The 26,873-nt window shown below is 34.9% G+C and overlaps 2 protein-coding genes across 11 annotated transcripts in view; one reads left to right on the top strand and one right to left on the bottom strand.

Annotated features, from left to right (window-relative positions):
- LOC150107158 (small G protein signaling modulator 1-like) overlaps nucleotides 1-227 on the bottom strand; it is a 568,327-nt gene extending 568,100 nt beyond the window's left edge. For all 9 annotated transcript variants that reach the window (XM_090391669.1, XM_090391666.1, XM_090391674.1 and 6 more), the window contains exon 1: nucleotides 91-227. In XM_090391669.1, coding sequence (XP_090247795.1) covers nucleotides 91-115 — 25 coding nt within the window. In that variant the 5' untranslated portion in view covers nucleotides 116-227. The remainder of the gene's footprint in view (nucleotides 1-90) is intronic.
- Nucleotides 228-364: 137 nt separating this feature from the next.
- Nucleotides 365-26,873, top strand: part of car (vacuolar protein sorting-associated protein 33A) — a 396,220-nt gene continuing 369,711 nt past the window's right edge. The window contains exon 1 of one of the 2 annotated variants that reach the window (XM_090391677.1): nucleotides 365-517. In XM_090391677.1, the coding sequence (XP_090247803.1) occupies nucleotides 365-517 (153 nt within the window). Of the gene's footprint in view, nucleotides 518-680; nucleotides 735-26,873 lie in introns of those variants that run through there. The other variant, XM_090391678.1, reaches the window with a different exon arrangement.

Genomic DNA, 26,873 nt, shown 5'->3' with positions numbered 1-26,873 from the left:
AAGTTACAAGAAATTTTGGTTTAATATAATCAAAATTTTAAGAAGATAAAACAAAAATAAGCACGTCTTCAAAGATTCTAACACACCTACCTGACGTTTGTTCAGCCATTTTCATACAGTTTCACTTAACTTTAAACACACATGAAGCAACTCTACGGCTGTTAAGGTAAACTTCCACATTTACTTCTTAGGACAATTATTTAATAAGGGAAAAAACGTTAACAGTGGATTAATTTATATTTTAGGATATAATATTTCGTTATAGCATATATCTAAAAATATAAACACTTTTCTAAAATAAACTAGATGTTTTCCAAATGTGGCTGTCATAAAATAAAATAGTGCGACTAACCGGAGATTACGTATGGGAAGTCCAATGTGTTTAACAAGTGTTTACTTGAGCTATACGATTAACATGGCTGCTCATCTAAGTTCGGGGCGTGTTAATGTTCAACTTTTGCAGGAAAAGGCACGTCGAGAATTGTTGAATTGCATTGATAAATGTGAAGGTTCAAAGGTAAGTTTTAAATAAGCATACATACATATATTTGTCATAAATATATCTATTTATGATGAGAACTTTTAATGTGTTTATGAAATTTTTTTTGCTATGGATGTAACCTGTTTGTCATGTTCTTGATTCTTTACCGCTCGAACAGAAACTATTCGGGCAGGCAGATCAAAGTCTCAGTTTCTTCCTATCTTCTTTCTTCATGAACGCTGCACCAGCTCAGGTTTCTTTTTTCTCTCTCTCTTTTTCTAAATTTACGGCATGCTACCGTGCCAAATTCTTTTTTTGTTATGCTGACGTTCAGTAGTCTAATGTTTGATAAAAAAAAAAAGTATCAGTTAATTAAAGTGTGTGATTTGATTATTGCTAGTTTTCATAGCGTGAGTGAAAGTTATGTAAATATTTTTGATTATATTTACACAGTAAAAAAATATGAAGCTCAATTAATTGTAGTTAAGTATATTGTAACTTAAGGGCACAATGTTACAAGCAAAGTGAAACATTGCTTTCTACTTTCTGAATTTGTTTTGCATAACCAAGTTCCCTCCACACACACACGCGCATTCTTTAAAAGTTAAGAATAGATTTGGACAGGCGAAAGATTATCTTTAGTGATCCTATTATTTATATGCATCTGCAAGTATATATGTAGTTTTGTTCGTTTCCTTGTTTGTTTTTAGTGCTTATTTGAAGTGAATGCTTTCATTACTTAAGCCATGCTATTATGCAGATTAAATGATATTATTATTATTATTATTATTATGTGAAACCTCCAGGGAATCCAAAGACTCATTGAGGGAGAGTGTGCCAACAGCATCGAACGATTACAAATCTTCCAACTACTAACCACGCTCAAACTTGCTTAACTTTTTTGCATGAGTCATTAGTAGCGGAGTCTCTACCAATTGACCAACCTTTGTGATGATTAAAGCTGCAATTCAGTACCTGTGGTATAACTTAAAATCAGATGTATAGAAGCAAATTTATTTTACTTCTTGACTCATTCTCTTCCCCTTCTTTCATATTCATTCTTTGAACTGTGTGATAATCTTCAGGAGAAAAAAAAACATGAGTATTTCATGCTCTGAATTCACAAAAATTATACTCAAGGTTGCTGTTTAGATGTTCATGTAATGTTGATAGTACTACGGCGAGCTTGCAATAATCATTAAATAATTCTCCATTCATTTGGAAGGATATTCCTCCATTAATCATTTTGACTTCTGAATATAGAAATATTCTGTTTCATTATGCTTTTTTAAGCAGTGGCTAGAAAGGATACCAGCATAGTAAGAAAAGCAAAATCCGATTATGAAAAGACCTTAGCTAAGGGGATCAGGGGTAATTCCAAAGAGTTCTTTCACTATGTGGCAAGTAAAAGGAAGAATGACTTTGGAAGGATAACCTTAGTGGGTTGCGATGGTATCGTGGTGACCAAATCAGATGTAATAGTAGAGTGAGCGCTTTTCAAAAATCTATCACCCAAGTGAGGATATCTCTGTACCTGTAGCAATAACTGATGTAAGAATTCAAGTTAATGAAACAGAGGTACTTAGAATATTGCAGAATTTAAACGCAAACACGGCTCTTGGTTTAATTGGGATATCAGCTCGGGTGTTATGCGAATGTGGAAGGGAATTATGCAATGGATACTGAACTGGTGTTATGGATAAGAGAATGGCTTATGGAGAGATACCAGAAAGTAGTGTGTGGAGGAGCAGAGTCGAGGATGAAGCAGGTGACCAGTGGCATACCTCAGGGCTCTGTGCTTGGGCCGTTATTGTTTAATTTGTACATTAATGATATAGGAAATGAGTTGAAGGGAGATGTACAGTTGTTTGCTGATGTTGAGAGTTTGCAGGATGATTTAAATTAGGTACCAAATGGGCAAAGGGTAATGGATTTCATTTCAATGTGGAAAAGTGTAAAGTTATGCATTTTGGGGTTAAAAGATTACCAGCTATGTACCACATTGATGGAACGGTACTCCAAGAGATTGATGAGGCTAGGTACTTGGGGTATTAGTGGATAAGGAGTTGAAGTTCAGAGGACACATTGCTAAGGTGTCCAAGATAGCACATAAGATTATGGTTATTGAAGAACACACTAACATCCATAGAGAAAGATTTTATTATTCCTCTTTATAAGGCATTGATACTTCCACATTTGGATTACTGTGCTCAAGTCTGGTCGTCTGGATTCCTTGGAGATGAGGAATTGGTGGAGGGCTCAGAGGAGAGTGAATAAGTTGGTGAGTGGTGTAAAAAATGCTCCCTAGATTGATAGCTTGAGAGCTTGTGGATTACAGAAGTTGGTTATAGGCAGAGAAGAGGAGATATGATAGAAACATTTAAATTACTTAAAGGTTTTTATAAGATTGATGCAAGGGAAATATTTCATCTGTGTGATAGTGATGGAAGAACAAGAGGTCATGCCTGGAAATTAAGGAAAAGTGTGGTTAACAAGGGTGTGAGAACTAGATTTTTTGCTTGGAGAGTGGTGAATGAATGGAATTCATTTCTTGACTCAGTTGTGAGTGCTTCGTCTGTAAATGAGTTCAAGAAGAGGTATGATAGATATTGTTTTGATAGTTTGGGTCTCCTGCAATGAGTCTTCTGCCTCCTGGAGATACCCATATAATAATAATAATTGTTTTTACACCATTTCAGGGAATAAATGTTACTTGACATTTACATAAATATATCATGTTCATCTTCAATTTAGTCAACAGTTTAGTCTACAAAGTTTTACTAAATTAACATATTAGTGATTTAAAATTACTAAATAGATGAAAAAAAGTGCTTTTAAAATTAGCATAAAAATTCCATATCAGTTTGGGTAGTAGCCCTTCCCATAATGCATAGCATTATATAAATATAATACTATGCATTATGTACAAACATGCATTATACCTGAAAGGATTCATGCTTTGCATCATGGGATACTAAGGCAATTAATGTGAAGTCATTAGCCTCTAATATTCAAGTAGCCTAACTTTGTTTGCCTACATTTGGAAAAAATATTAAACAAAAATATAATTGCATGGCATCTTTCATTTAACCAGAGAGAAAGCTTGCTACCTAGTTGCAGAGAGAGTGGCAAGCAGACCGAAAGATGACAATTTACTGAGCAGGCCTGGATATCAGACATGATAAAATATTTTGGAAATGTAAAGAGTGATGGCATGTTTCTTCAAACTTCCATGGTACATGCCCATTGATAGGTGATGCAGGCTAAGAGGTCAGACATGGATTTAGATTGGCAGTATTCATATTGGTGATTAACTTGTAGACCTCTGGTACTGAAGCTGATATGGGCAAATAACATTTTTTGCCCATTCATTGCACTTAAGCATTGTGAATTGTGGAGCCTTTTCTTTGTGGATTAGATATTTAAAATAAAAAAAAAGTGTTAGCTTATAATCCTTGTATGTAATGCAAATACTAAATCCTGTTAAAATTATTGCAGTGTAACTTTGTAGGTGTGAAAGGTAAGTGAACTCTAGAAGACCTTATTATTGAGGGGGTGAAGTAGCTAGTTGATCACTTTCTCCTAACATCCGCGTTATACGAGGGTTACCTCGTATAACGCGGATGTTAGGTTCCTTAGAAATGACGCATTATATAAATTGCATTATGCGAGACTCGGATCACAAAGAAAAAGCAGGGTTAGGTTCCGAAGTCGTTTTTTTTTTTTTAAAGATTATGTAAACAATGACATATCCAACAAAAATATATTTTTATTTAATTCAGGCAATTCATATAAGCTAAGAAAACATATAAACTATGAAACAAAAACATATCATAGTATAAAGTTATAAAAATTATAAATTGTATGTAAACTTCATTGCATATAATGCATAAATGTTTTAGGTAAAATAAAATAAAGTGTATATTTTAATTGTCATCACTCTCTTCAAAACTAACATTTCGTAGATGTTCTTTATTTACGAGTGGCTGGATGTCGTCATCACTTGAAATCTCTTGGATGACTTCGGCTGATTTAGTTATCAAGAAGGCAGTAATAAGATCTTGCTTACCACTATGCTGCAATTTTTTTATTAAGTTCATAATACAGAGTTAAACAAATATCCAATTGTCTCATGAATTTTCCAGAGCGCTCCATTGAGAGATCATTATCTATAAAATAACTTTCTTGCCAAGTTAAATCCTTCTGCTAATTTCTTTAATGGATTCATCGCAATCAGAATCTTTTGCAGAACTTTCCCCGCCATTTGGTTCGACGTCATCTATTAATTGTACCAGTTCCTTCTGATTTAAAGCTATTTTCCCATTAATTAATTCACTAATTTCGTTTTCAACCATATCGCGAAAGCGCTCTAAGTGGCCATTACTATAAAAATAATTTTTTTACATAAAAAAAGCATTACATATTGTATGCAACTCAGCAAAAAATAAAGTGCTCAGCTTGAGATTAACACACTTATGATTTTTAATGCGCTTTCCTGGCAGAAAACGAAGACAATTTTCAACAATAAGCACTTTATACGGTAAACAATTGACGTACATGTGTGCTAAAGGCTATTTCCCCTAATATAAATTCGCTACTTATAACTACATGCGCGATGAGGGCCGACGCAAATTTAACGAAGATAAAATTTGATTTTTAATTCGCACGTTGAAAAATATATGAAAAGATAAAGAGTTACTACAGTTTGTAGACTGTCTTCTATCGAAACAGCGTTGTATAAGTACTGCGTTCAACAAGGGTTACTACAATTTGTAGACCGCGTTGTATAAGTACCGCGTTATACGAGGGTTACCTGTACTTAGCAAATACAGTGAGGTGGACTAGAGACTGATTGGAATGAGAGACTGATGATATTCTTGTGGACGAAGACCTATTTAGACATTTTTCGGTGGGTGTTCTTAGTGCATCGAGTTATGATTCATGCTAGTTTATTTAACGGTATTGATTCACAACATAGAATGGTAAGAAAATAATTAATATTTATTAACATATTAACTACTGTTTTGCTGGTATTATATCCAGCATCTTCAGAGCATGAGATCAATTGGTCACAGTACACAAAACAATAATTCGGTATAACACTGGGAATAGTATAATAAATTTTATCAGACAACAAGGAACTAAAGTCCTAATTGGCACCATCTATTGTTGGATAGAGAGAGAGAGAGAAAAAAAAAAGTATTAATTTGATCTTAAAATGACTCCCTCTCAGATTTTTGGTAAATTCATACAGCCATACTTTAGATTTGGAGTATGTTTTAAAACTAATGCTGATTGATTCCAAAAAAATTTCTCTGACTTATGACTTCAGTGTAGCACTTTTATTTTCTTCCATTTGATCCTGTGTTGAAGGGATGTCCAAGGTATGGTCTGCTAGACCTAACTTGCCATAACAATAGTGCCGAATGTATTTTTTATATTCTCCAAGGCAGATGTCAACAGTTCTTCTGTCAGTCCATAGTAAGCCAGCACTCTAGATATCTTTTCAGATGTGCCTTGAATGTATGAGATGGTAAAATGACATCATTAACATGGATATGTTAATAATGTGTTTGCTATTTGGCTACATGGTCCAGACACATTACATACATGTTTAATGCATTTAAAATCAAACCATCTTAAAAAGTTCAGACATAACGATTAGTTTTGGTATCACTTCACTGTTTACTGTTAATTAAAACCCTTCATTTGCTAAAGTTCCATTTCCCACTTGATATATTTGAATTATTTAAATTTACAGTACATGCAGGTTAATTTTCATGGAAAGGAAAGATATACAAACAACTAGATGGGACAGCAATGGACTCACCCTTTAACCAGTGTATACATAGGACACAGAAAATCTGGCTTTGAATACAGCCAGCTACTCTCTAACCACTGGGTTTGGCTATACTCTGTTTTGTTTGCTATTTGGCCACATTGTCTAGACACATTAGATATATTTTAATGCATTTAATTAACCAACATCCTAAAATCCACTTCACAATGGAACAGAAAGCTAATGAATGTCTGTCTGCCCTTCCCTGTGTTAGTTGTGATTGTAACATCATATTTCCTTAAGATTTTAGTCAGTTTTTCAAATGTGCCCATATATGGAATTGTTGATAGATTTTGAATTATCTCTGCTTAGAATGGGAGGTTTGTTTGCATCACAGAGTTTTAATATTTTTTGGGGAGTTGTATTCATTGGTTAGGGCACTGTTATATGAACTGATTAATTTTGTCATGTTATATAAGGTGTTTATAATCTGATATTGTTTGGGGGGGGGGTGAATGTATCTACTTGTATGTGTAGGTTTTCTGTAAACAGAGAATGCTAGGGATTCATCATTCTGGCATGTAAGCAGTGTCTAGGAATCGAAGACTATTGTTGTTTTCCTTTGTCAAGGTAAACTGGATCCTGGGGTGTTGATTGTTAAGAAATGATGGAGTGTATCTAGGCCATGTGACCAAATGGAGAATGCATCATCCACATAGTGTAGTCAGACAGTGGGTTTATGTGTAGCAGAGTTTTAAGATTTTGTCATCAAAAGTCTCCATGAAGAAGTTGGCCATGGGGTGGAGAAAGTGGAGAACCCATGGCTGTTCCCCTCTATCTGTTTGTAGAATTTTCCTTGCCAAATGAATTAGCCTGCATTCATAGAGAACTGAAACAGGACTGAGATATCAGGCAGAAATTTTGCTTGGATAAAGTCTAAGGTATCTTTGAGTGGGAAATTGAGAATAAAGAGGAAACATCAAAACTATCCATTATGTCAGTGTGTTGGAGTGTGAGGTTTTTTTATACTGGCTTTAAAGTGGGCTGAGTTTTTTGTGTGAAGGTGTGTTGCCAGTACATTATGTGAGCACTTTAGCAAAATGTTTAGCTAATTTGTATGTGGTGAATCATTTCCATCCACAATGGGATATAATGGCACATTTTGTTTATGGATTTTTGATAGTCCATATATCCAGGTGAAGGGTCTTGATTTATAAGATTTTAGTCTGTTTGTGACTTCCACAAGCCAAGAGGTAACCTTTTTTAAGGAGCCTATGGAGTGTTCTGTGTGCTAGTGTGATCATAGATTATTGGGAGGTTGATTGAATAATCTAGAAGTAAGGAGGCAAGCTTACCTGAGTATTCTAATTCGTTGAAAACCAGACTGGCATTTTCTTATCTGCTTTGGTAATTACTATTTGTAATTACCAAAGAAGAACTGCTTTCTCCACCATGACCAACTTCTTCAAGGAGACCTTTGAAGAAAAATCCTTAAATTCTGCTCCACATAAACCCACTGTCTGACTACACTATGCAGATGATGTGTTCTCCATTATGCTACATGGACTGGATCAGCGTTTCCCAAACTTTTCCGACGACGGAACACTTCACAAATCCTGAAATTTTCACGGAACACCTTGGTTATTTTGTGATGTAACAATTAATTGTTAATTTAGCTGATTTTTATTATTAATTAATAAATTATCATTAATTATTAATTAATAATTAATTAAACATAAACATCATTAAATGTGAAAAACTAACTAAAAACTTCACTAACTAAGTGAAAAATAAACTTTCAACATCTTTCTCTAAATCCAGAGTAATTTAATAAAAAGGTGGCACATCGTTTGGCAACTCCTGTAGGTAAAGATGACTTGCCATTGCTTCTGCCTGGTATCTCCACGTCTGGGCCTGGCTCCCACTGAAGAGACCTCAATAAAGGTCGAAACTAGTCTGGGTGGTGGCCCACCCCTTAATGCATAACATACATATCCCGGTGTTGTACTACCTTACCCCAGTCCTGAAGATACTTTCAGGCACAAACTTTGTTTGCTTGCACTTGGATAAAGGATTAAACTAAATTTATTATAGTCTATCCAAGTGAAAAATAAACTTTCAACATCTTTCTCTAAATCCAGAGTAATTTAATAAAAAGGTGGCACACCGTTTCGCAACTCTTATAGGTAAAGATAACCTGCCATTGCTTCTGCCTGGTATCTTCACGTCTGGGCCTGGCTCCCACTGAAGAGACCTCAGTAAAGGTCGAAACTAGTCTGGGTAGTGGCCCTCCCCTTAATGCATAACATTATAGATATCTGCAAGGGGATGTGTTGTGCATTATGGGAAATACTGAGATAGGAGTGATGTTATCTTGCTCCACCTTTGCAACGAGTTGCCCGGTGTTGTACTACCTTACCCCCAGTTCTGAAGATACTTTCAGGTTCAAACTTTGTTTGCTCACACTTGGATAAAGGATTAAACTAAATTTATTATAAACATCATTAAATTAATTTGTACTGATTTTCATTGACATGTCCCATTCTGATCCCCAAAAATTTATTATAATATTATATGTACTTACGAGTGAATGCAGACTTTTTCTCCTGTGTGCTGGTAGTTTTCCCCTCCTTTTGTACATCCTGGAGATCGCTTTGTAGGCTGGTGGTGGATGACTCACTATCTGTTGCATCACAAACACAATTTCAATAAGTGATTTCTTAATACCAAAATTAAACAAAGTCCCATGTCTCTTATTCATATTAAAATTTAAATCTGCAGGCCTATTACTTTAAAAAAAAAACCGGCAGTATGGTTTCGAAACTTTTACCCTGCAATACGAACTTGCGAAGAAAGTATTCAGTATTACTAGATTTGAGAACGGGATACAGACTACCTTGATCTTCAATTTTAATGGAAAAATTTTCTTTATACTTCCTTGCTGATTGGTCACTAACATTTGCAACGCAGATGTTATTTCTTTCAGTTTTGAGAGCAGAGGATATATACCGCCCATTGTTGTAATCGGCTTGCAGGCAATTTTTATGATCGGTCATAAACAGCAGTTTTCCCTTTCTCAAATGTTGAAAGGTTTCGATGTGTGAAAATTAACAATCATTCATGAATACTTCCACATTTAAAAATACACTTCTTGGTCACTAATATTTGCTACACAGATGTTATTATTCTAAGTCTGAGGTTTTCGACATATTCACGAATATTATTCTCCTCAGAATATTGCCAATATAAAATATTTATTCATGAAAAATTCTTAGATAACTAAAATGACAAATTCCAGGAGAACTTCTTGCAGAACATTTATTCACCTTATGCGTTTCACAGGTTGGGAAACCCTGGCCTAGATACACTCCACAGTTTCTTAACGCATAACAATCAACACCCTGTGATTAAGTTTACCTTAAAAAGGAAAACAACAATAGTTTTCCATTCTTAGACACTTTTTACATACCAGCCTAATGGATTCCTGGCATTCTCCATTTACAGAAAATCTATACATACAGGTAGATACATTCACCAGCAGTCACACCACTCCCCTTCCAAGCAATGTGGGATAATAAAAACCTTATATAACAGGACAAAATTATTCAGTTCTGATAACACTGCCCTAACCACTGAACTGGACCATATCCTTAACACGTTTTAACCGATGGCTACAACCCCAAAAAAGAAAACCCTGCAATTGTAATCCCCTCCCACGTCAGGGTAGAGATTACTCAAAATCTATCACCATTCCATATATCTGGAGCATATCCAAAAAATTGACTAAAATCTTAAGTAAATATGACCATACAACCACTTGCCGACTACTTTGGAAATTGGCATCTCTTATCTGTTCTACCAAAGACCAACCAGGTGCCTTGCAGTTGCAAACTGTCCTACTATGGTCAAACAGGCAGGACAGTTAATATCAGAGTATATGAACACAAGGACTACATCTAGTTCCACCACTCAAGACTTGCTGACCATGCTTTGGACATGCAAATTAATTATTTATTAATTAATTTGCATGTCCACTATTAAAAGGATACTCTGGAAGAAGGCCACTCTGTTACACCACAGCTGATATAAACATGAAAGACTATTCCTCGAATCTGCTTGCCCTGAAAAACTTTCCAGACCTCAACAAATCTGGGTGCAGAATGTTAATTATTATTATTATCCTAAGACAACCCCCCATGTAGTAGCAAACTAATCTAGGAGGTTCCTTTTGTCATACACAGCTCATCATACTGCATTCAGATTCTCTGCAGACACTATGCTCTCAGACAATGCATTTCAATCTTTCACAACTCAGAATGCAAAATACCTGCTTCTCACTACTTTGCTCTCTGTCGTATCCTATCCTCTCTCACCCATCCCTTAGGATGGGTTGAGTCCCTCTGAATGACGGGCTTATGACGAATTAATGCAGCTGGCTCATCTCTCTTCTACCCTAGTAGATCTCTGTGTTCATGGGGGCCAGTTTGCCTGTTCTGGGGGGGGGGAACCTGAGTTTCCAGGTGAAAAAAACCCCTACTCCATATGAGACAGGCTAACTCACCTTTTGTCAAAAGAGACCAGATGTGAAGGTACCTTATGTCTTGGACAGGCATCAAACCCAGGTCTTTCCAACCAAAGGGCTTCATCTATACCGACTGAGCTACAAAGGCTCCCCTTGCTCACACCCTCCTTATATAGCTTCCAAGAATGACCTCTTGTTCTTGCCCAATCTCCCACCATTTTATGAAAAACCTCTTCACCATTACTCCTATAACAACCCCTTGCTAACTTGTATGTCTCTATCATATCATCCTCTCTTCCTCCTACCAACTAGACTCTGCAAATTACATCTTCTCGACTTTTTTTCATATCCAGAAATCAGAAACTACTGCATTTAGTCACCTCTGGACCCTTTCCAACATCTCTTGATCCTTATGAAAATGAGATGACCAAATTTTTGCACAGCAGTCCTTATGTGGCCTAATGAAACCAGAATCTCTTTACTTCTACAATTCAGTGTCCTCTGCATCACTGCCAGAATTCATTATTGTCCTCACAGTTTTGGCAATGTGCCCTCTAAATTTTAGATTCTTATCCACTATCTCAAAATCTTTTATTTCCTCCACCTCCAACAATCCATCACCACTGAGAGTAAATTCTATATCCCATCTTTGTTTTCCAAATTTTAAAACCTTATGCAACATTGGACTGGCTCCACTCCCTTACCCATTCACTCATTCTTTCCGAGTCTTGTAAGGCCAGAACATCTGCTCTACTTCTCATAGTTTGTCCCAACTTTGCATCATCTGCAGACAGCTATATATTCCCCATTCAAATATTTCCTAATATCATTAACATACAGGTTAAACAGCAATGGTTCCCAAAACATAGCCCTGAGACACACTACTAGTGACTTTCCTCTTATGGGATATTGCTCCCCCATACACAATTTGTTGATACCCATCAGACAGCCAATTTCCAATCCAGTGCACTGGTCTGATATCCAACTCCATCTGTTTTAGTTTGACTATAAACTTGTCATGCCATAATCTATCAAAAGCCTTTGCAAAAGTCTAAGTATACTACTCTGTATCCATTTCATGCATCCAATGCTGCTGTCATCTTATTGTAATAAGTAAGTTGTAGATTACTAAAACATAACTTCCCTTTAGCAAATCCTTGGTCTCCATCAAAGGTAATACCATTGTTGTCAACTGAATTCTGGATCCTGATTCTCTCCAGCCTCTCCAACATTTTAACCACAACTCCTGACATTGGCCTATAATTGGTGCTTGAATTCTGTCACCTCCTTTATGAAGTGATACAATCTTGCCTTCCACTCCTTTGAAACTTGACCCAGTGGAAGACTCGTATTAAACTAATATGTCAAGGCAGATGTCAGCTCCCTGGCATATTCTTTCAAATACAGTGATATATCATCGAGTCCCATAACCTTATTAATATCAAGTTTGCTTAGTTCCCAATATACCTTTTGCTCACTTGTAGTCAATCTCTCCTCATCATCATTCACTGCTCCCAAATTTTCCATGATATAACATTCACAAGGTTGAAAGACCTTTATGAACTGCTCATTAAATAGCTCAACTATATCCTCAGCAGCAGATGTCCATATACCATTTTTTGGCTTCATTAGCTAACTGCTGCTCATACTGAACTTTTGCTACCCTTTCCAACCAAGTCGCCCTCCTTACCTGTTCTTTGTATTCCTCATGGAATTGATTATTAACACTCTTCTTATGTTGCCTCCATAATGCCTTTTTTTCCCTCTGTATTGCATGCTTAATCTCATCATTCATCCATTTCGCGCCTACCTTATTTAATCTTCTGACCTTTGGAATACATTTAGACATTGCTTCTATTAGATAGTTTTTGAATATCATCCAAGCAGTATTGATCTCTTTTCCACCCAACTCCTCATTCCATGCTACAGCTCCAAGTGGTTTTCTGAGCTTCTCATAATCACCAGCCTAGTAGTTCCACACATACTCTTTCCTCACAGAAGTCCGCACATGGCTGGCAACCACCCATGTAATCACTCCATGGTCACTCTCACCAACTAGAGGAAGATTTGACACCTCATTTATAATAACATCTTCTGATGAGATGATCAGGTTCAAGACCCCTCAATCGTCATGAGCCCTCTATTACATACTTCCTGAGGTAGTTGTCCCCTCAAGAAACTCGTTTTCCTTACTTCCAGTTGCTATCTCATTATCCCACTCTATATTGCTATAATTAACATCACCCATAATGATCCTTTTCCCATTTCCTTGGCTAATTTTCTTATATTTGGTCACTATCTTCCGCTTTACCAGGCCAGTAACAACATCCAGCAAAGTATTTCATTCTATTCACCTCTATCTCACAGCATACTGCCTCAAAACTACTAACACTATTTTTCTCCCTTGCATCTCTGCCTTGTATGGACATAACTCGTTTTCTATTATCAGTAGCACTCCACCTACCTTTTTACCTTATCTTCACGAAATACATTACACCTTTCCATCTCTATTCCTGTCAGGATGTCATCCTATCCAACCATGTCTCACTTATTCCAACAATTTTTGGGTGAACATAATCAGTGCAATCATTTCATTTCCCTTGTTTCTTCTAGCATTTGTATACAAACATAACAACTCATTCCTGGATCTATAACAAGTTTCACTGGTACCACTTATTAGATGACTTGTCCATATTTTCCTCAAACCGTTTGTTTTCCTCCTTACTTGTCCCAGAACCCTCTTCAAATCCAGTTGTTTTCCTTACATCACAGGTCATCAGGGCCGTTTCTACATTTTGCGGGGCACTGTGCGAAATGGAAAAGTGGGGCCCCTGAAAGTTAGTAACGTTTATGGAAATTTTAAATGGAAGAATATCTTGTTAATTAATTAATTAAACCAAATATGAAAAATATTTATGCACATAAATAAATAAGTATGCTCTTTAGCATCAATTTAAGTAAAGGGAAAAAATTAGTTAAAAATAAATCTGTTTATAAGTACATGATATATTATTTTATTATGTAAATACACATCATATAAATATCCCAGAACAATGATTTATTTAATAATATAAATAATAATATAAAAATATAAAAAATTTAAAAAATCTTTACTATAAAGAATGAAATATATGTATAACAACTTATAAGATTTAAAAGAAATCTTAATATATTAAATTTTATTTAACCTAATGCACTTATCAATAAAATAATTTATAACGCTATCAAAATTCAAATTTATTGCAATTTCATGCTCTATAGATATTATTGCCAGGAACGACAAATGTTCTTGAGACATAGAAGATCGCAAATAGGTTTTTATTCGTTTTAATTTGGAAAATGACCTTTCTGCTGATGCAACGTAACTGGACTGGTGAATAATATTTTAAATGTCGTAGTAATATTTGGATAAATATCCGACAAATTATTTGCAATTATGAATTTTCACATATTGATGGGTGCATCTTCTGGAACAAATTTCTAAAAATAATTAATTCATTGTAAAATTCAGATTCACCAATATCTGTATTTAATTTTTGATACAGCTGTTTACAGCAAAATTTGAATTCATTTTCTGTCATCTTTCTTATTAATTTCATATCATAAAGAAATCCAAATATTTCATACAATTCAAATCTTTTTTTGACAGATTGTAGAGCAGTATCTAAAATTATAAAAAAGAAATTTATCCCAAAATTATCTTTATTATCACCTGTGTGTGATTCATCAGGCGTTTCATAATCAAAAAATACTTTTCTTCGACGTACTCGACTTTCTTTAAATTTAATTTCTATTTCTAATAGATTTGAGAGTTCTTTAGCAATCTCAAAACAGCTATTAAATCCTGATATTCTCTGTACTGCATTAACTCTTTAATATGCTTAGTTGCTACATCTATGAGAATTTTTTCATTTTGTAATACTTTACTTACTAAAGTAACTTTTGACAAAAGCTCATACCAAATTACATGGCTTAGTATAAACTGAAATGAATCTCTTTGTTCATATATTGAAACCACTTCTACTTTGATAGTATTATCTGATGCAGTTTAGTGCATTTAAAAATTCTGGAATTTGAAAACGTACAGCTCTAACTGATTCTATTCTACATTCCCATCTTGTATCACATAATGGTTTTGGAGTTAATTGTTTAACAAATTTCTTTAATATGTCCCAACGTGAAGTTGAGGCAGCAAATAATATATATATTTTTTGTATAACATTAAAAAAATTTATTGCTATAATTGATGATTTTGCGACATTCCCTAAAATCAAATTTAAATTATGACTGGCGAAAGGAGTATAAAATGCATTTTTGTTTTCATTTAAAATATAAGCACGGACTCCCTTATATACTCCTTTCATATTCGCTCCATTATCATACCTTTGCCCTTTACAATCTGACAATTTAAGATTTAATTTATTCAAAAGTAATTTTATATTTTCATATAAAGTCAGGTTGCGACATAGTTATGGTTGAAGAAAGCCAGAATGTGAGTGAAAATAGTGGCTTGATAGGGAATTGCGATGTCGTACAAGATGGCAATGAAAGCGGTGATCAAAGAGAGAGTGAAAGCAACTATACAGAGAGAGAGAAAATGGTTTAAATGAGGAATTATTTGTAGGGAGTGAGATCGCTAGGTTGCGCACAGTGATACACAGTGCGCAGCAAGAGTTGGAGCACCTGCAAAACTTTCCAGAGTGCCTCGACTAACGGAAATAAACAAGTGTTTGAAAGGAAAAATAAGCGTAAGAGTGGGAGAGTTTCTGAAATGAAGAAAAGAATTTGTATGTTGACTCGTTATTAGGAGGAGTGATAGATGGGAGTTTAACTAAATCGTACTTACTGGATGCGAAATTTAAGGATGTAAGTGAGAGTATTAGAGTGCAAAAACAGACGGTGAAAGAATTGATAGTTGTGACGAGTACGAATGAATTCAAATGAGATAAATTTTTTATGAGAGAGGACTTTAAAGTATTGTAAAAGAAAAGAGTGACAGAGATAGGATGACGAGTCTGTTGCGGCGATACAACAGAGAGGAGTTTAGGAGGACCATAATCGCCGATGACTTTATGCGCAGGTTATGCAGACAGTGTGGTGTGGAATTTGTGGACATGTGAAATGAGTTTGGGCGAAAGGATTTATACAAGATTGATGCCCTGCATTTCAATGGATTTGGTGTACAGAGACTGGAAAAAGTGTTGCTGAATGAAGTGAAAATGGATGTGCAGAACCAGGGAAACTAGAACTACCAAGGGGGGGGGGAGGTGGATATGCGGACATCAGTGAGACAGTTGAGTGTAAGAATGTATATAATGTACCCGAGCCAGTACTAAGGACAAGAAATCAGAATGGGATAGTGCATCAAGATAGGAGTGGGACAAAGGGACTTCTGCATTTCATGTATACTAATGCCAGGAGTATTAGGAACAAGAAGGAAGAATTTTTGGCCTTGATTGGCTCTTCCTGGCCATAGGTTATTGGCATTGGTGAAACATGGCTGACGGAAGATGATATAGTGTGTTTAGGAGGGACAGAGAGAATAAAATGGGGGGAAATGTTATTGATCATAGCTGATGAACTGCAGCCAAGTAGAATTGAAGTTGTATTGCAGGATAGTGAAAAGAGCTCGTTTGAGGCTGTTTGGTGTGAGATTGAGACTGGCAGAACAAAATATATAGATGGGTGCTGCTATAGACCAGGTGATGGAAGGTGGTAGAAATAGTATGCATAAACAAATTGATGAAATGAGTGGAAGGAGGATAATTATTATGGGGGATTTCAACTATGGTAACATTGATTGGAAGGAGGAGAGGACACATGTGAGGAAGGAAATGGATTTTTTATTCAATTATTAAGGGATAACTATCTTAGACAGCATGTAATTGAAAATACTAGGGGTTTGAGAGTGCTTGACCTGGTAATAGCATCTGAGATTTTGACTAATGAATATGACCATGTTGCCACCTATTGGTGAGAGTGATCATAAGGTCTTGATCTGGGAGGTGGCTAAAGGTGTGGAATTTTCGATTAACACAGGGTATATGTGGAATTACCATGCTGACAAGTATGACAAGCTTAGGAAATTGCTTGGATCAGTGCCATGGCATGTAAAACTGCAAGGGCTGAATGTCGATAGAGCATGGGAAGTGGTCAAGGAGCATTTACAGGAGGTTTTGGCTGATTGTATACCTAGTGTCTGAATAGTAGGGGTGAATGGTGAATAACACCATTAAGCATTAGTTACAAAAAAAGAAACAACTGTGGAGGGAATTTAAAGAGAAAGGTGACCAGCAGGCACAGGAACAGTATAAAGCGCAGGCCAGAAGGGTAACGACTGTGGTAAAAAAAGCAAAAGCGGATTATGAAAGGAAACTAGCTGTGCAAGCTAAAGAGAATCCCAAACAGTTCTTTTAATATGCTGCCAGCAAAAAAAAAAAAAAAACTGTACACGGCAGAATGATTTTAAGGAATGACGATGGTAAGGAGGTCACTGAATCAGTCGATAATAAATTTAGTTTAATCTAACCAAGTGAAAAATAAACTTTCAACAAATCAGTCAATATAGTGGAATTACTGAGCGAGCACTTTGCAAGAGTATATCATCCAGGTGGCGATATTGAAAAAATGAAGGAACCATTAGTTTACACGGGAATTGTGATGAATGAAGTGGAGGTGAATAGTTTATTACAAAACCTTAATGTGAATACGTCTGTGGGATTGGATGGTATACTGGCACGGATCTTATGTGAAGGGGCTAAAGAATAATCAGTGCCCTTGACCATGTTGTTTAATCTGACTCTCGGGTCTGGTTTAGTCCCGCAGGTGTGGAAAGAGGGGAAAATAGTTCCACTGCATAAAGGAGGATCCAAGACTACTTTTGCATATTACTGACCAATCAGCATATCAGGAGTCGTTGTCAAGGTCTTGGAGAAAGCAGTCAAGGGAAAAATGCAGGAATGGATTGATGAAAATGAGATACTGTACGGGGGGGCAGCATGGCTTTGTGAAGGGTAGATCATGCCTCAGTAACTTGCTCAAGTTTTATAACACAGTGACTGCTGAACTGGATAAGGGTAATGGGTTTACAGTGATACTGCTGGACCTGGCTAAGGCATTTGATAGGATACCACATGGAATTCTAATCCGTAAACTACAACATATGGGAATGTATATAGGGTTGGTGAGATGGATAGGTGAGTGGTTGATGGAGAGATATCAAAGAGTAGTTTATTCAGGAGTAGAGTCCAAAAGACGGCCTGTGACTAGTGGTGTGCCGCAGGGTTCTGTTCTTGGACCACGGCTGTTTAATTTGTTCATTAACGATATAGGGAAGGATCTAAGAGGAACAGTTCATTTGTTCACTGATAATGCAAATTTAGGTAGGGCAATAGTGAATGCAGAAATTGTCAAAATCTTGCAGGAAGACTTGGATAGATTGGAGTTCTGGGCTAAGGAGAATGGATGTCAATTTAATGTGACAAAATGTAAGGTTATGCATTTTGGGGTGAAAAGATTAGCAGCAGTATACCACATTGGTGGAACTGTACTCCAGGAGATTGATGAGGCCGGAGACTTGGGAGTGTTGGTGGATAGGGATATGAAGTTTAGGGGGCACATTGCAAAAGTGGATGTAAAAATAATCATAATTAAAATTCTGAATATTTTTACGAATTCTTTATGTTAAAATGTTTATTAGTTTTGTTTTCATAACACGCATTGTCGGCACTTGCGATGTGCCCGTTATGGAAATTGTTTTGTCAAAAGTGATATGTAAAGAAGTCAAAAATTGATGTACTTACCAGATTTGATATTGTATTACTTAAAATAATTTTATTGTAATTTAGAATTATCAAGCGTTGTGTTTTATGAAGACATTCTCTTGTCGCTAACGGATACAACGCGTCAGCCATTATTTATACCTAACTTCTTGCTTACCAGTTTCACGGAGTGCGCATGCTCGCCGAGAAGTTTGATGAGTGATTGACAGCTGAGAAGAAAGCGTTTGGTATCTGCGTAACAGCTGTAAACAAGAGAGCGTTCGGAAGGAATTTAGAACACAGGCCTGCAGATATTTAGGTTCAGAGGAACTTAAGTTTTTTTTTTTATGTGACATTCGGAGGAAAATTAATAGTATATTCAGAAAAAGGAATGGTGAAACTATTAAGTTTTAATGTGGAATAAGTATGTGGATTAATAAAAGAAAATATTGCTATATGCGTTTTAAACGGAATATTGGAGGAAACACTAATTGAAAGATTTATAGTAGATTCCGAAAAGGGAATCGTAGAAATGCAAGTTTTTTTAATTGAAAGCGTTAAGACTGTCAATAGGCATTTAGTGAATAAAAGAAGAATTTGCTCTTTACGTTCTAAAGGAATGTTCGAGAAAACTCTGATTAGGAAGTTTCGTCTGTATTAAGGACGCCGGATCTGACTATTATTTCTATCGAAGAAAAGAGACAGAATTAAGTCAGGAAGAATTAATGTGTGCTGCATAAGTGATGAGCAAGGATCCTGTAAAAATGAAGAATAAAGTCATGTCTTTGGAGAAGAGCCTTGACAGAGAACTGGCTATGAACATTTTGTCATTTTGAAAACAAAGTGTTTAGTCTTAAGTGTAAGTTTATTTTAAAAAGGCCTTGGATCCAATTAATTTGTAGTTAGTTATGTAATATTTGTTTGAAGTGTATATATATATATATATATATATATATATTGTTTTTGTTTTATTAAATGTGTTTATTTTGTATTTTGGTCTTGAGTCAGTGATTATTTGGATTCTGAAAGAAAGAGTTAAGATCATTGCACCAATTGGAGTGAACCCTTGTGCATATAAAAATAAAAAGGTACACTCGGAAATAAAAAGAAAAATAATTGTTAGAAACAGAGATCATCTCTATGGTAGGATTAATATTAAGATAATATGAATATCCCTCTCTATATGGAAATCGACCAATTATTAACAATGGCGCAATCGACAGGATTGGTTATGACTTAACTATTTTAGAATCCAGAAAGTAAACTTTGACTCAAGTAAAATGGCTACAGGAGATAGCAATTATAGTTGTGAAGTTTCTTCAGTTAAAGGTGAGGAATTTTTTAGGTTAATTAATCCAACTTTAGTAATACCTTCTTTCTCAGGAGATAGTAATGAAAGCGTAGAAACATTTTTTGGATATGCTTAAAAAATTTGAGATTTGGGAAAATGGACAGATTTTCATTTGTTGATTATACTTCACAGTAAATTATTGGGTAAAGCCAAAGCATTCTTAAACACATCTCCTTTACTGAGAGACACTGACAGTTATGCAACTTTTAAAAGTCTGCTAATATCAGAATTTTCAAGTGTAAGAGAATTGGGTCCTAATATTTGGAAAATTCATCAGTGCATTCAAGGTAATATGTTACGGTATACTATCATAGATATGTGGTAGTATGTTACGGAATACTATCATAGACTTTGGAGCATTGCTCATGAATTTAATGTTTCATCTTAACGAGAAATCATCTTTGGAATGGTTACTGTTTAATCAATTTAGGCTTCGCCTTAAAGAAAATTTGAAAGAAACAGCATACAAGAAAAAGGGTAAAAATCTTGAACAATGTTTTGAACTTGTTAAAGAAAAGGAAGAGAGACTTAGAGATATATTTCATTCCTCAGACAGTAAGCAGGTAAATTCTTTTCAGTATAATCAAACTCATTCTCCTAGCATTGTGGCTACAGATAAAGTGAGAGAAGGGAAGTTTCATAAATTAAAAGGTGCAAATAAAAAGAAACAGTCTAAGGAAATTTCTGTAAATCTAACAGGAAATGTTCCAGAATCTGATTCCAAGGTACAATTATATGATATGGGAAAATTAGAGGAACTGAAAACATTTCTTAGTGAAGAAATAGAAAGACAACAGAGACCAATAGTACAAGGACAGGAACTTCTGTTTAAAATGATATCTGATTTGACAATATCCAAGAATACTACAGATAATCAATCTTTCTTTTGTAAATCTAATGGTATTGATAGGAATAAAACATCTCAAAGAAGATATGTTCCAAAATGGTTTAGATGCAATAAACTGGGTCATTTTGCTAAAGACTGTTATGTTAGGGATAAATCTTGTTTTCAACATAAGAAATCTGAGGATAAAAGTAAATCTGGAAATAGTTATTATTCCAATATCATACTGGCAAGGACAGAAATGTCAAACTACTTACTGGACATGGGTAAAGCTAAAGCCAGCTCCAACCCTAAAAGAGAGTTTGATGTAGCATTAGCTCCTTATGCTAATGGATGTAATCCTTTGACAGTTCTACAAGGATTTATTGAAGATGTGCCTTGTGAAATCTTACTTGACACAGGTGCACATATCTCACTCATTTCTTATAGCTTGTATAACAAAATTAAATCTCTGATTCCAAATGACATTTCAGTTTTAAGTTATCCAATTAAATTAAAGGGAATATTTGAATCAGAAATTTCAGCTGATAAGCAAATAAATGTTTTTATTTCAATTCCTTGTTTTCCATTGAAAGTTTGTCATCCATTAATAGTTCTTCCAGAATCCTCATATCCAAATGTACAAGTAATATTTGGAATTGATTTTCTGAAATGTCATGGTTTTGCATGTAATTTTGTTGATAATACAGTGTCCTTGTGTGGACTAGAATGCCGTTTAGACAGGAAATCAGGTGACAAAGGAAAATTAGAGCAGTCTCCTGAAGTTTTTCAAGATACTAATGATAATGATCAAGTGTTCAATATTGAGACTCTAAAGAATAAGGAACCTAGTTCACAAATTTGGGAAAAGGATAAGATTGTCCAAGCCCAGAAAGATGATCCCATACTCAAAACTATCTATGAAGCAGTATTGAAGGGTGAAACTGAACTGGATACATTTTTAAACCTGGAAAACTTGTATTTAGATAAAGATGGGTTACTCTTATCTAGACAGATGGAAGGTTGAAAGTGAAAATATTGGCACCAACTCAAATGATTCCTTGGATCATGTACACTTTCCATGATTCAGACTTGGCAGGACACCAAGGATTTTCTAGAACTTGGGAAAGAATAAAGGATCAGTACATCTGGAAAGATATGAAGAGTGACATACTCACATATGTTAAATCATACCATAAGTGCCAAATAAGATCCCCTTTTAGAGGAAAAGCTCCATCACAACCATTTCCAATTCCAACTAGACCTTTTCAGGCTGTTGCTATTGATGTGGTAGGTCCACTGCCAATTACTAAAAAAGGCAATAGATATATTCTAGTAGTCATAGACATGCTAACTAGATTTCCTGAAGCAGTGTCAATGAAGGATCAAACTGCAAAGACTATTGCAAGAAAGTTTGTGAATATGATAATTTGTAGATATGGAACTCCTCAGACCTTACTTTCAGATCATGGAGCAAATTTCACATCTGAACTATTGTTACAGTTATGTAAATTACTTAATGAAGATTTTTTACAACACCTTACCACCCGCAGTGTAATGGTATGTGTGAAAGGCTGAATAGAAATATAAAGCAAATACTTTCCAATCTAGCAAACACTAAATTGAATAATTGGGATACATATCTTTCTCGAGCATTATTTGCATGTAGATCTGCTTTTCATTTTGCTATCAAAGAAAAGCCATCTTTTGCTTTATATGGCTTTGATCCAATCTTTCCTAATGAACTTGTTTCAGTCATTCCTAATACAGGATACAATGACATAAATGAGTATCTGGAAATAGTAGTAGATAAATTTTCCACTACTCACAGATTAGTAGGTGAAATAAGTAAATTAAGTTCTCAGAAAACTAGGCAGTATATAAATCGTTTTAGAAAGTATAAGTCATTTTCACCAGGTGATTTAGTATTGTTAGATGATAAATCTAGTATAAAAGGAGTTGGGAAATTAGGAAGGAAAGCTTTAGGTCCATATAGAATTTTAGGCAAATTTTCTCCTGTGAATTTTAGGATTCAAGATGTCAAAATTCCTAGTAAAATTTTAAGTGTTCACTCTGATAGGTTAAAAAGGTACTTTTTAGGGAGTAGAAATTTAGTTACATTAGGAGACAATATGAATAAGATATTGAAAGATGAGCGTTGTTTTCCTAGTACTAATTGTGCATCTCATTCACAATCAAATAATGGGAAAGGGAATAGTTTTAAAGCTCATAATTTAAATACACAGCAAAGGAGAAAATTTAATTTGGGTAAAACAAAATCTAATGCAGGAAATTTTAGAACTCTCAGGGTACATAATTCAAATAATGTACAATGTAAGAGTGATGATAATCAAACTGACTCTAACATTGATGAAATTATAGAAGAATATCATAGATTAGTTAACATAGAGTTAAGTAAGTCAGAGGAATGTGAAAATACCTTTGATTTAGTTAATAAAGATAAAGAATCCAAGAAACTTGTAGAATCTCAGAAACTTGTAGAATTTGATTCTGATAGTGATGATTCTGTAGATTTAGGGCATAATTCAAATAGTTTAAATGAAATATTTGAAAAATATAGAAATGAGATTTGTAAGTATAGTAAATTAGAAGATGTAAATTCTGAATCATCTCTAGCATCAGATGATTCTTAAACCAGTGATTTAAGAATTAAGATCCGATTGTGTAAATAATGATGAGCAAGAATCACGTTATTTTTTAAGATCTAGGAATAAGCATTAAAAGTTTTGTTAGATATAGTTTAAATATTTAAAAAAAAAATTTTTTTTTAATTTTTTCAGAGAAGAATTGAATTGTTTGTAGTTATTTCAGAACTCCCGTTATCAACTGATATATCTGAACAAATATATGAGTTCAACTTCATAAATTTAAACAGTGAATTTCTTTGACGTTCCTTGGCCATTTTTTTTTTCTTGTTTTCGCTTTCGTTTTTCATGCCCACTTGGGTATTTTCTTTCATAATAATCTCTCTCAAGACTAGTCATACTCAAGAATTAAATATGATAGATTTAATTATAAAATAAGTTAATAAATTAAAACAAAATTACTTACCTGATAAATAAAATATATCTAAAATAGATGATATTAGAAAATAAATAAATCTAATATAGATTGAAAACTGCTAATAAAGAAAAATTCTGATGTCGGATAACCTAAAACCAGTTTACAAAATATATTTTTTAAGATGTTTTGCAAGTAATGTCACATAAAAAAATTGCCATGACAGTACTTGTATATACTTGTTCATAAAATCATAAACTAAAATAAAAAAACTCCTTAAAATTATTAAAAACACTTGTTTTAAAATGCATTTTTCCCTATTTCACACTATGCTGTACGATATTGTTATATATCTTAGAGTAGTTTCAAATACTACTGCTCCAGCGCTACGATCTTAAAATTTATTCCATATACCAATTACTGTTTATCCTAATGTTATTTCATCGAACAATAGAGCCAGACCGGTGGTCTGGCTCTGGCCATGGGATACTGGGCAAGCAGTAATGCGGTGCAGTGCCAACGAAAGAATGACGCACTGTTATCAGTTTAATTTGAATGTATTTTCATGAAAAATTCGGTGTTTATTTTACCAAGAAAATACATAAAAACTGTGTGGTGGCGCTTGGCCCTGTGCCACCGCTCAGTGTGCGAACTGAGCACCACCGCTCAGTTTGCACACCCATGAATACGGCTCTGCAGGTCATCCCACTTCCCTTTTTGTCTACACACAGACACATTCGCTTTTTCTTGGAGTATCAATCTTTCTCACGCTGTGTTCTCATATCCACACCCGAGTCTCTCCATTTCCCTGTTTGTCTTGCATACTTGTTCTCTCATTCTCAACACATGCTGTGCACTTCTGAATTCATGACCCCAATCTCTTCTTCCTTGATGCTAGGCATCACATTAAAAGATAAGAAGCCAGACTCACACCACTGACATCATTCTTCACCATAAGCGACTAAAATAGAAATGGGCCAGGTGTCTATCCAGGAGAGAAGATGAGCGATGGACCACTGTACTAATAAACTGGATTCCAGAAGAAGGGAAACGAGGCTGATGACGTCCTAAAAGAAGGTGGAGTGATGAACTGTCAAAATTTGTTGGGAAAAATTGGTCAACCATTGCCAAAAACAGAGAAAGGTGGAAAGAACTCGAGGATGCCTTCGTCCAGCAGTGGAGAGAAAATGGCTGAAAAGAAGAAGAAGAAGAAAGGTTAAAATTGGTGGTAAGTTTTTATCACACGCACCTTCTATGATTCTTCTGATGCAATGTACCTGTTCTATCGTTTGCTTAGAAATCCAGCTTGGTTTTTTCTTAAAAGTGGTGTTAAGTAAGGTTTTATTCTATTGAGCATCATCCTTTGTGGATTTTAACTGTGGTTGAAATCTACGTGGAACAGAATGTATTCCATTCTATTAAGACTGCCCTTTTTGGGTATAAGACCTTGTTTTGACCATAAGGCATTTTTGACAATAAGGCCTTGTTTCCATTGTTGAGATATTATTCCAGTGTTTAAAGCTTGATTCATTATGGCGAGGAGATTGGAATACATATTATACCCAGCATTTTTGAAAGTTCTAATTCCATCAATCCCTGGGAACGTTCCTGCTTTGGTTTGATCTATTGCTATTTTTAGTTCCTTTTCAGTGAGGTCTTCACAATTTATTGGTAGAGTGGTGGTTAGATGCAGGTCTGCTAGCTGACTTGAATGTTGTGGATTATCAACATTCAGTAATTCTTGAAAGTAGTTTCTCCATTCTTTCATCAAGTTCGAATTTACTGATCCACGGTCATTCTAGATATGACCATGGATCTGTAGAACTGCTTTGGCAATCTGTTGAACTTTGATGGAGTAGAGGTTTTCTCTAGGATTATTGTCAATTTTCTGTAGAGCAGCAGCAATTGCTGGTCAAGAATAAATATGGAGACAGGTGTTCAACTCCTGGACAGTTTTTGCATGTTTCATACTCCTACTACGGTCTGGCTGAATTTTCATGCCTTTAAAATGTTCCGTCCTTAGTCTGATAAATAACCACAATCATCTGGTGATGATTGTGGTTATTTCTGTATTTTCATTAATTTCACTGATTTCATTCTTCTTCTTGATAGTTTGTTTTACCAATCTTATTTTGGCAACAGAGTTAGCGTCAGTTAGTGATAGTGGGTATAATTTTTGAGGTATCTTACTTCTTTGACTAGTCTGTCTGCTCTTTCATTGCCTTCGATATTTACATGGGCTGGTATCCATTGTAGTGTGCAGTTATTTTTCAAATTTAAGGTTGTTATAGTTAATGAATTTTCCTGTGTGAGTTTTGTTTTTCTATTTTTTTGATGCCTCAAGTGCAGATTTTGAGTCGCTGTAGATGGTTATTCCTTCTAATGTTTATTACTGGATTTGAGAGCTGTTTGTATGGCTGTTAATTCACAAGTGAAGTTTGAAGAAGCTATTTTGCCAGCTGTGGTTTTGATTTGCATTTCCTCGCCTCCAGGTAGAGTTAGAAACCCCCCTGAATCTCCTTGGTTGAGTGCTTCATCAGTGTAGGCAATGACATGGTTTGGATTATTTAAGTGATGTATAGTGTCAAGTCGTTTTCTTTTATTTTCTTGCTGTGAATCCTTTTTTGAACAAGGTTCGAGGTGATTTAAGTTTATCATTGTGTTTTTTGATAGAATAATGGGAAAGAATGGCTCTTTGCCTATTTCAATGGATAGGTGCTCAAAGTCAATCTGTTCTCTTATTTCTTGGTCATATTGTAACGTAGATGATCTCTTTAGTCTTTTTGTTTTGCAGTGACAGATATAATTTATCATTTGAAAAGTGTTTCTAGTATCCCCAGTTTTATTATAATTTTCAAGTTCCCACAGTATTTATTTGATTTTCTTTATCTTTCATCATTAGTTCATTGACCTTGTTATTTAAAATGTCTAGTTTATCTTTATTTATTTCATTCCTGTTTAAGCAATAGAGTTTCCTTGCTTTATTTCTTTCATCTGAATTTTTTCAGTTTCAGAGATAATCCATTTTTCTGAGTTTTTTTGTTGCTGTTTCCAAGAATTTTGTTGGATGTTATGTTTATTGCTTCAATGATGCCCTTATACTTTTCATTAACTGGATCTTTAAGAATGTTTTCCA

The sequence above is a fragment of the Typopeltis vanoorti genome, chromosome 4 (assembly GCF_054136105.1).
Source record: "Typopeltis vanoorti isolate ZY-2024b chromosome 4, IOZ_Tvanoo_1.0, whole genome shotgun sequence".
Taxonomy (NCBI): Eukaryota; Metazoa; Arthropoda; class Arachnida; order Uropygi; family Thelyphonidae; genus Typopeltis; species Typopeltis vanoorti.
Note: the sequence above shows the minus strand (reverse complement) of the source record. Positions and strands in the feature narration are given on the sequence as shown.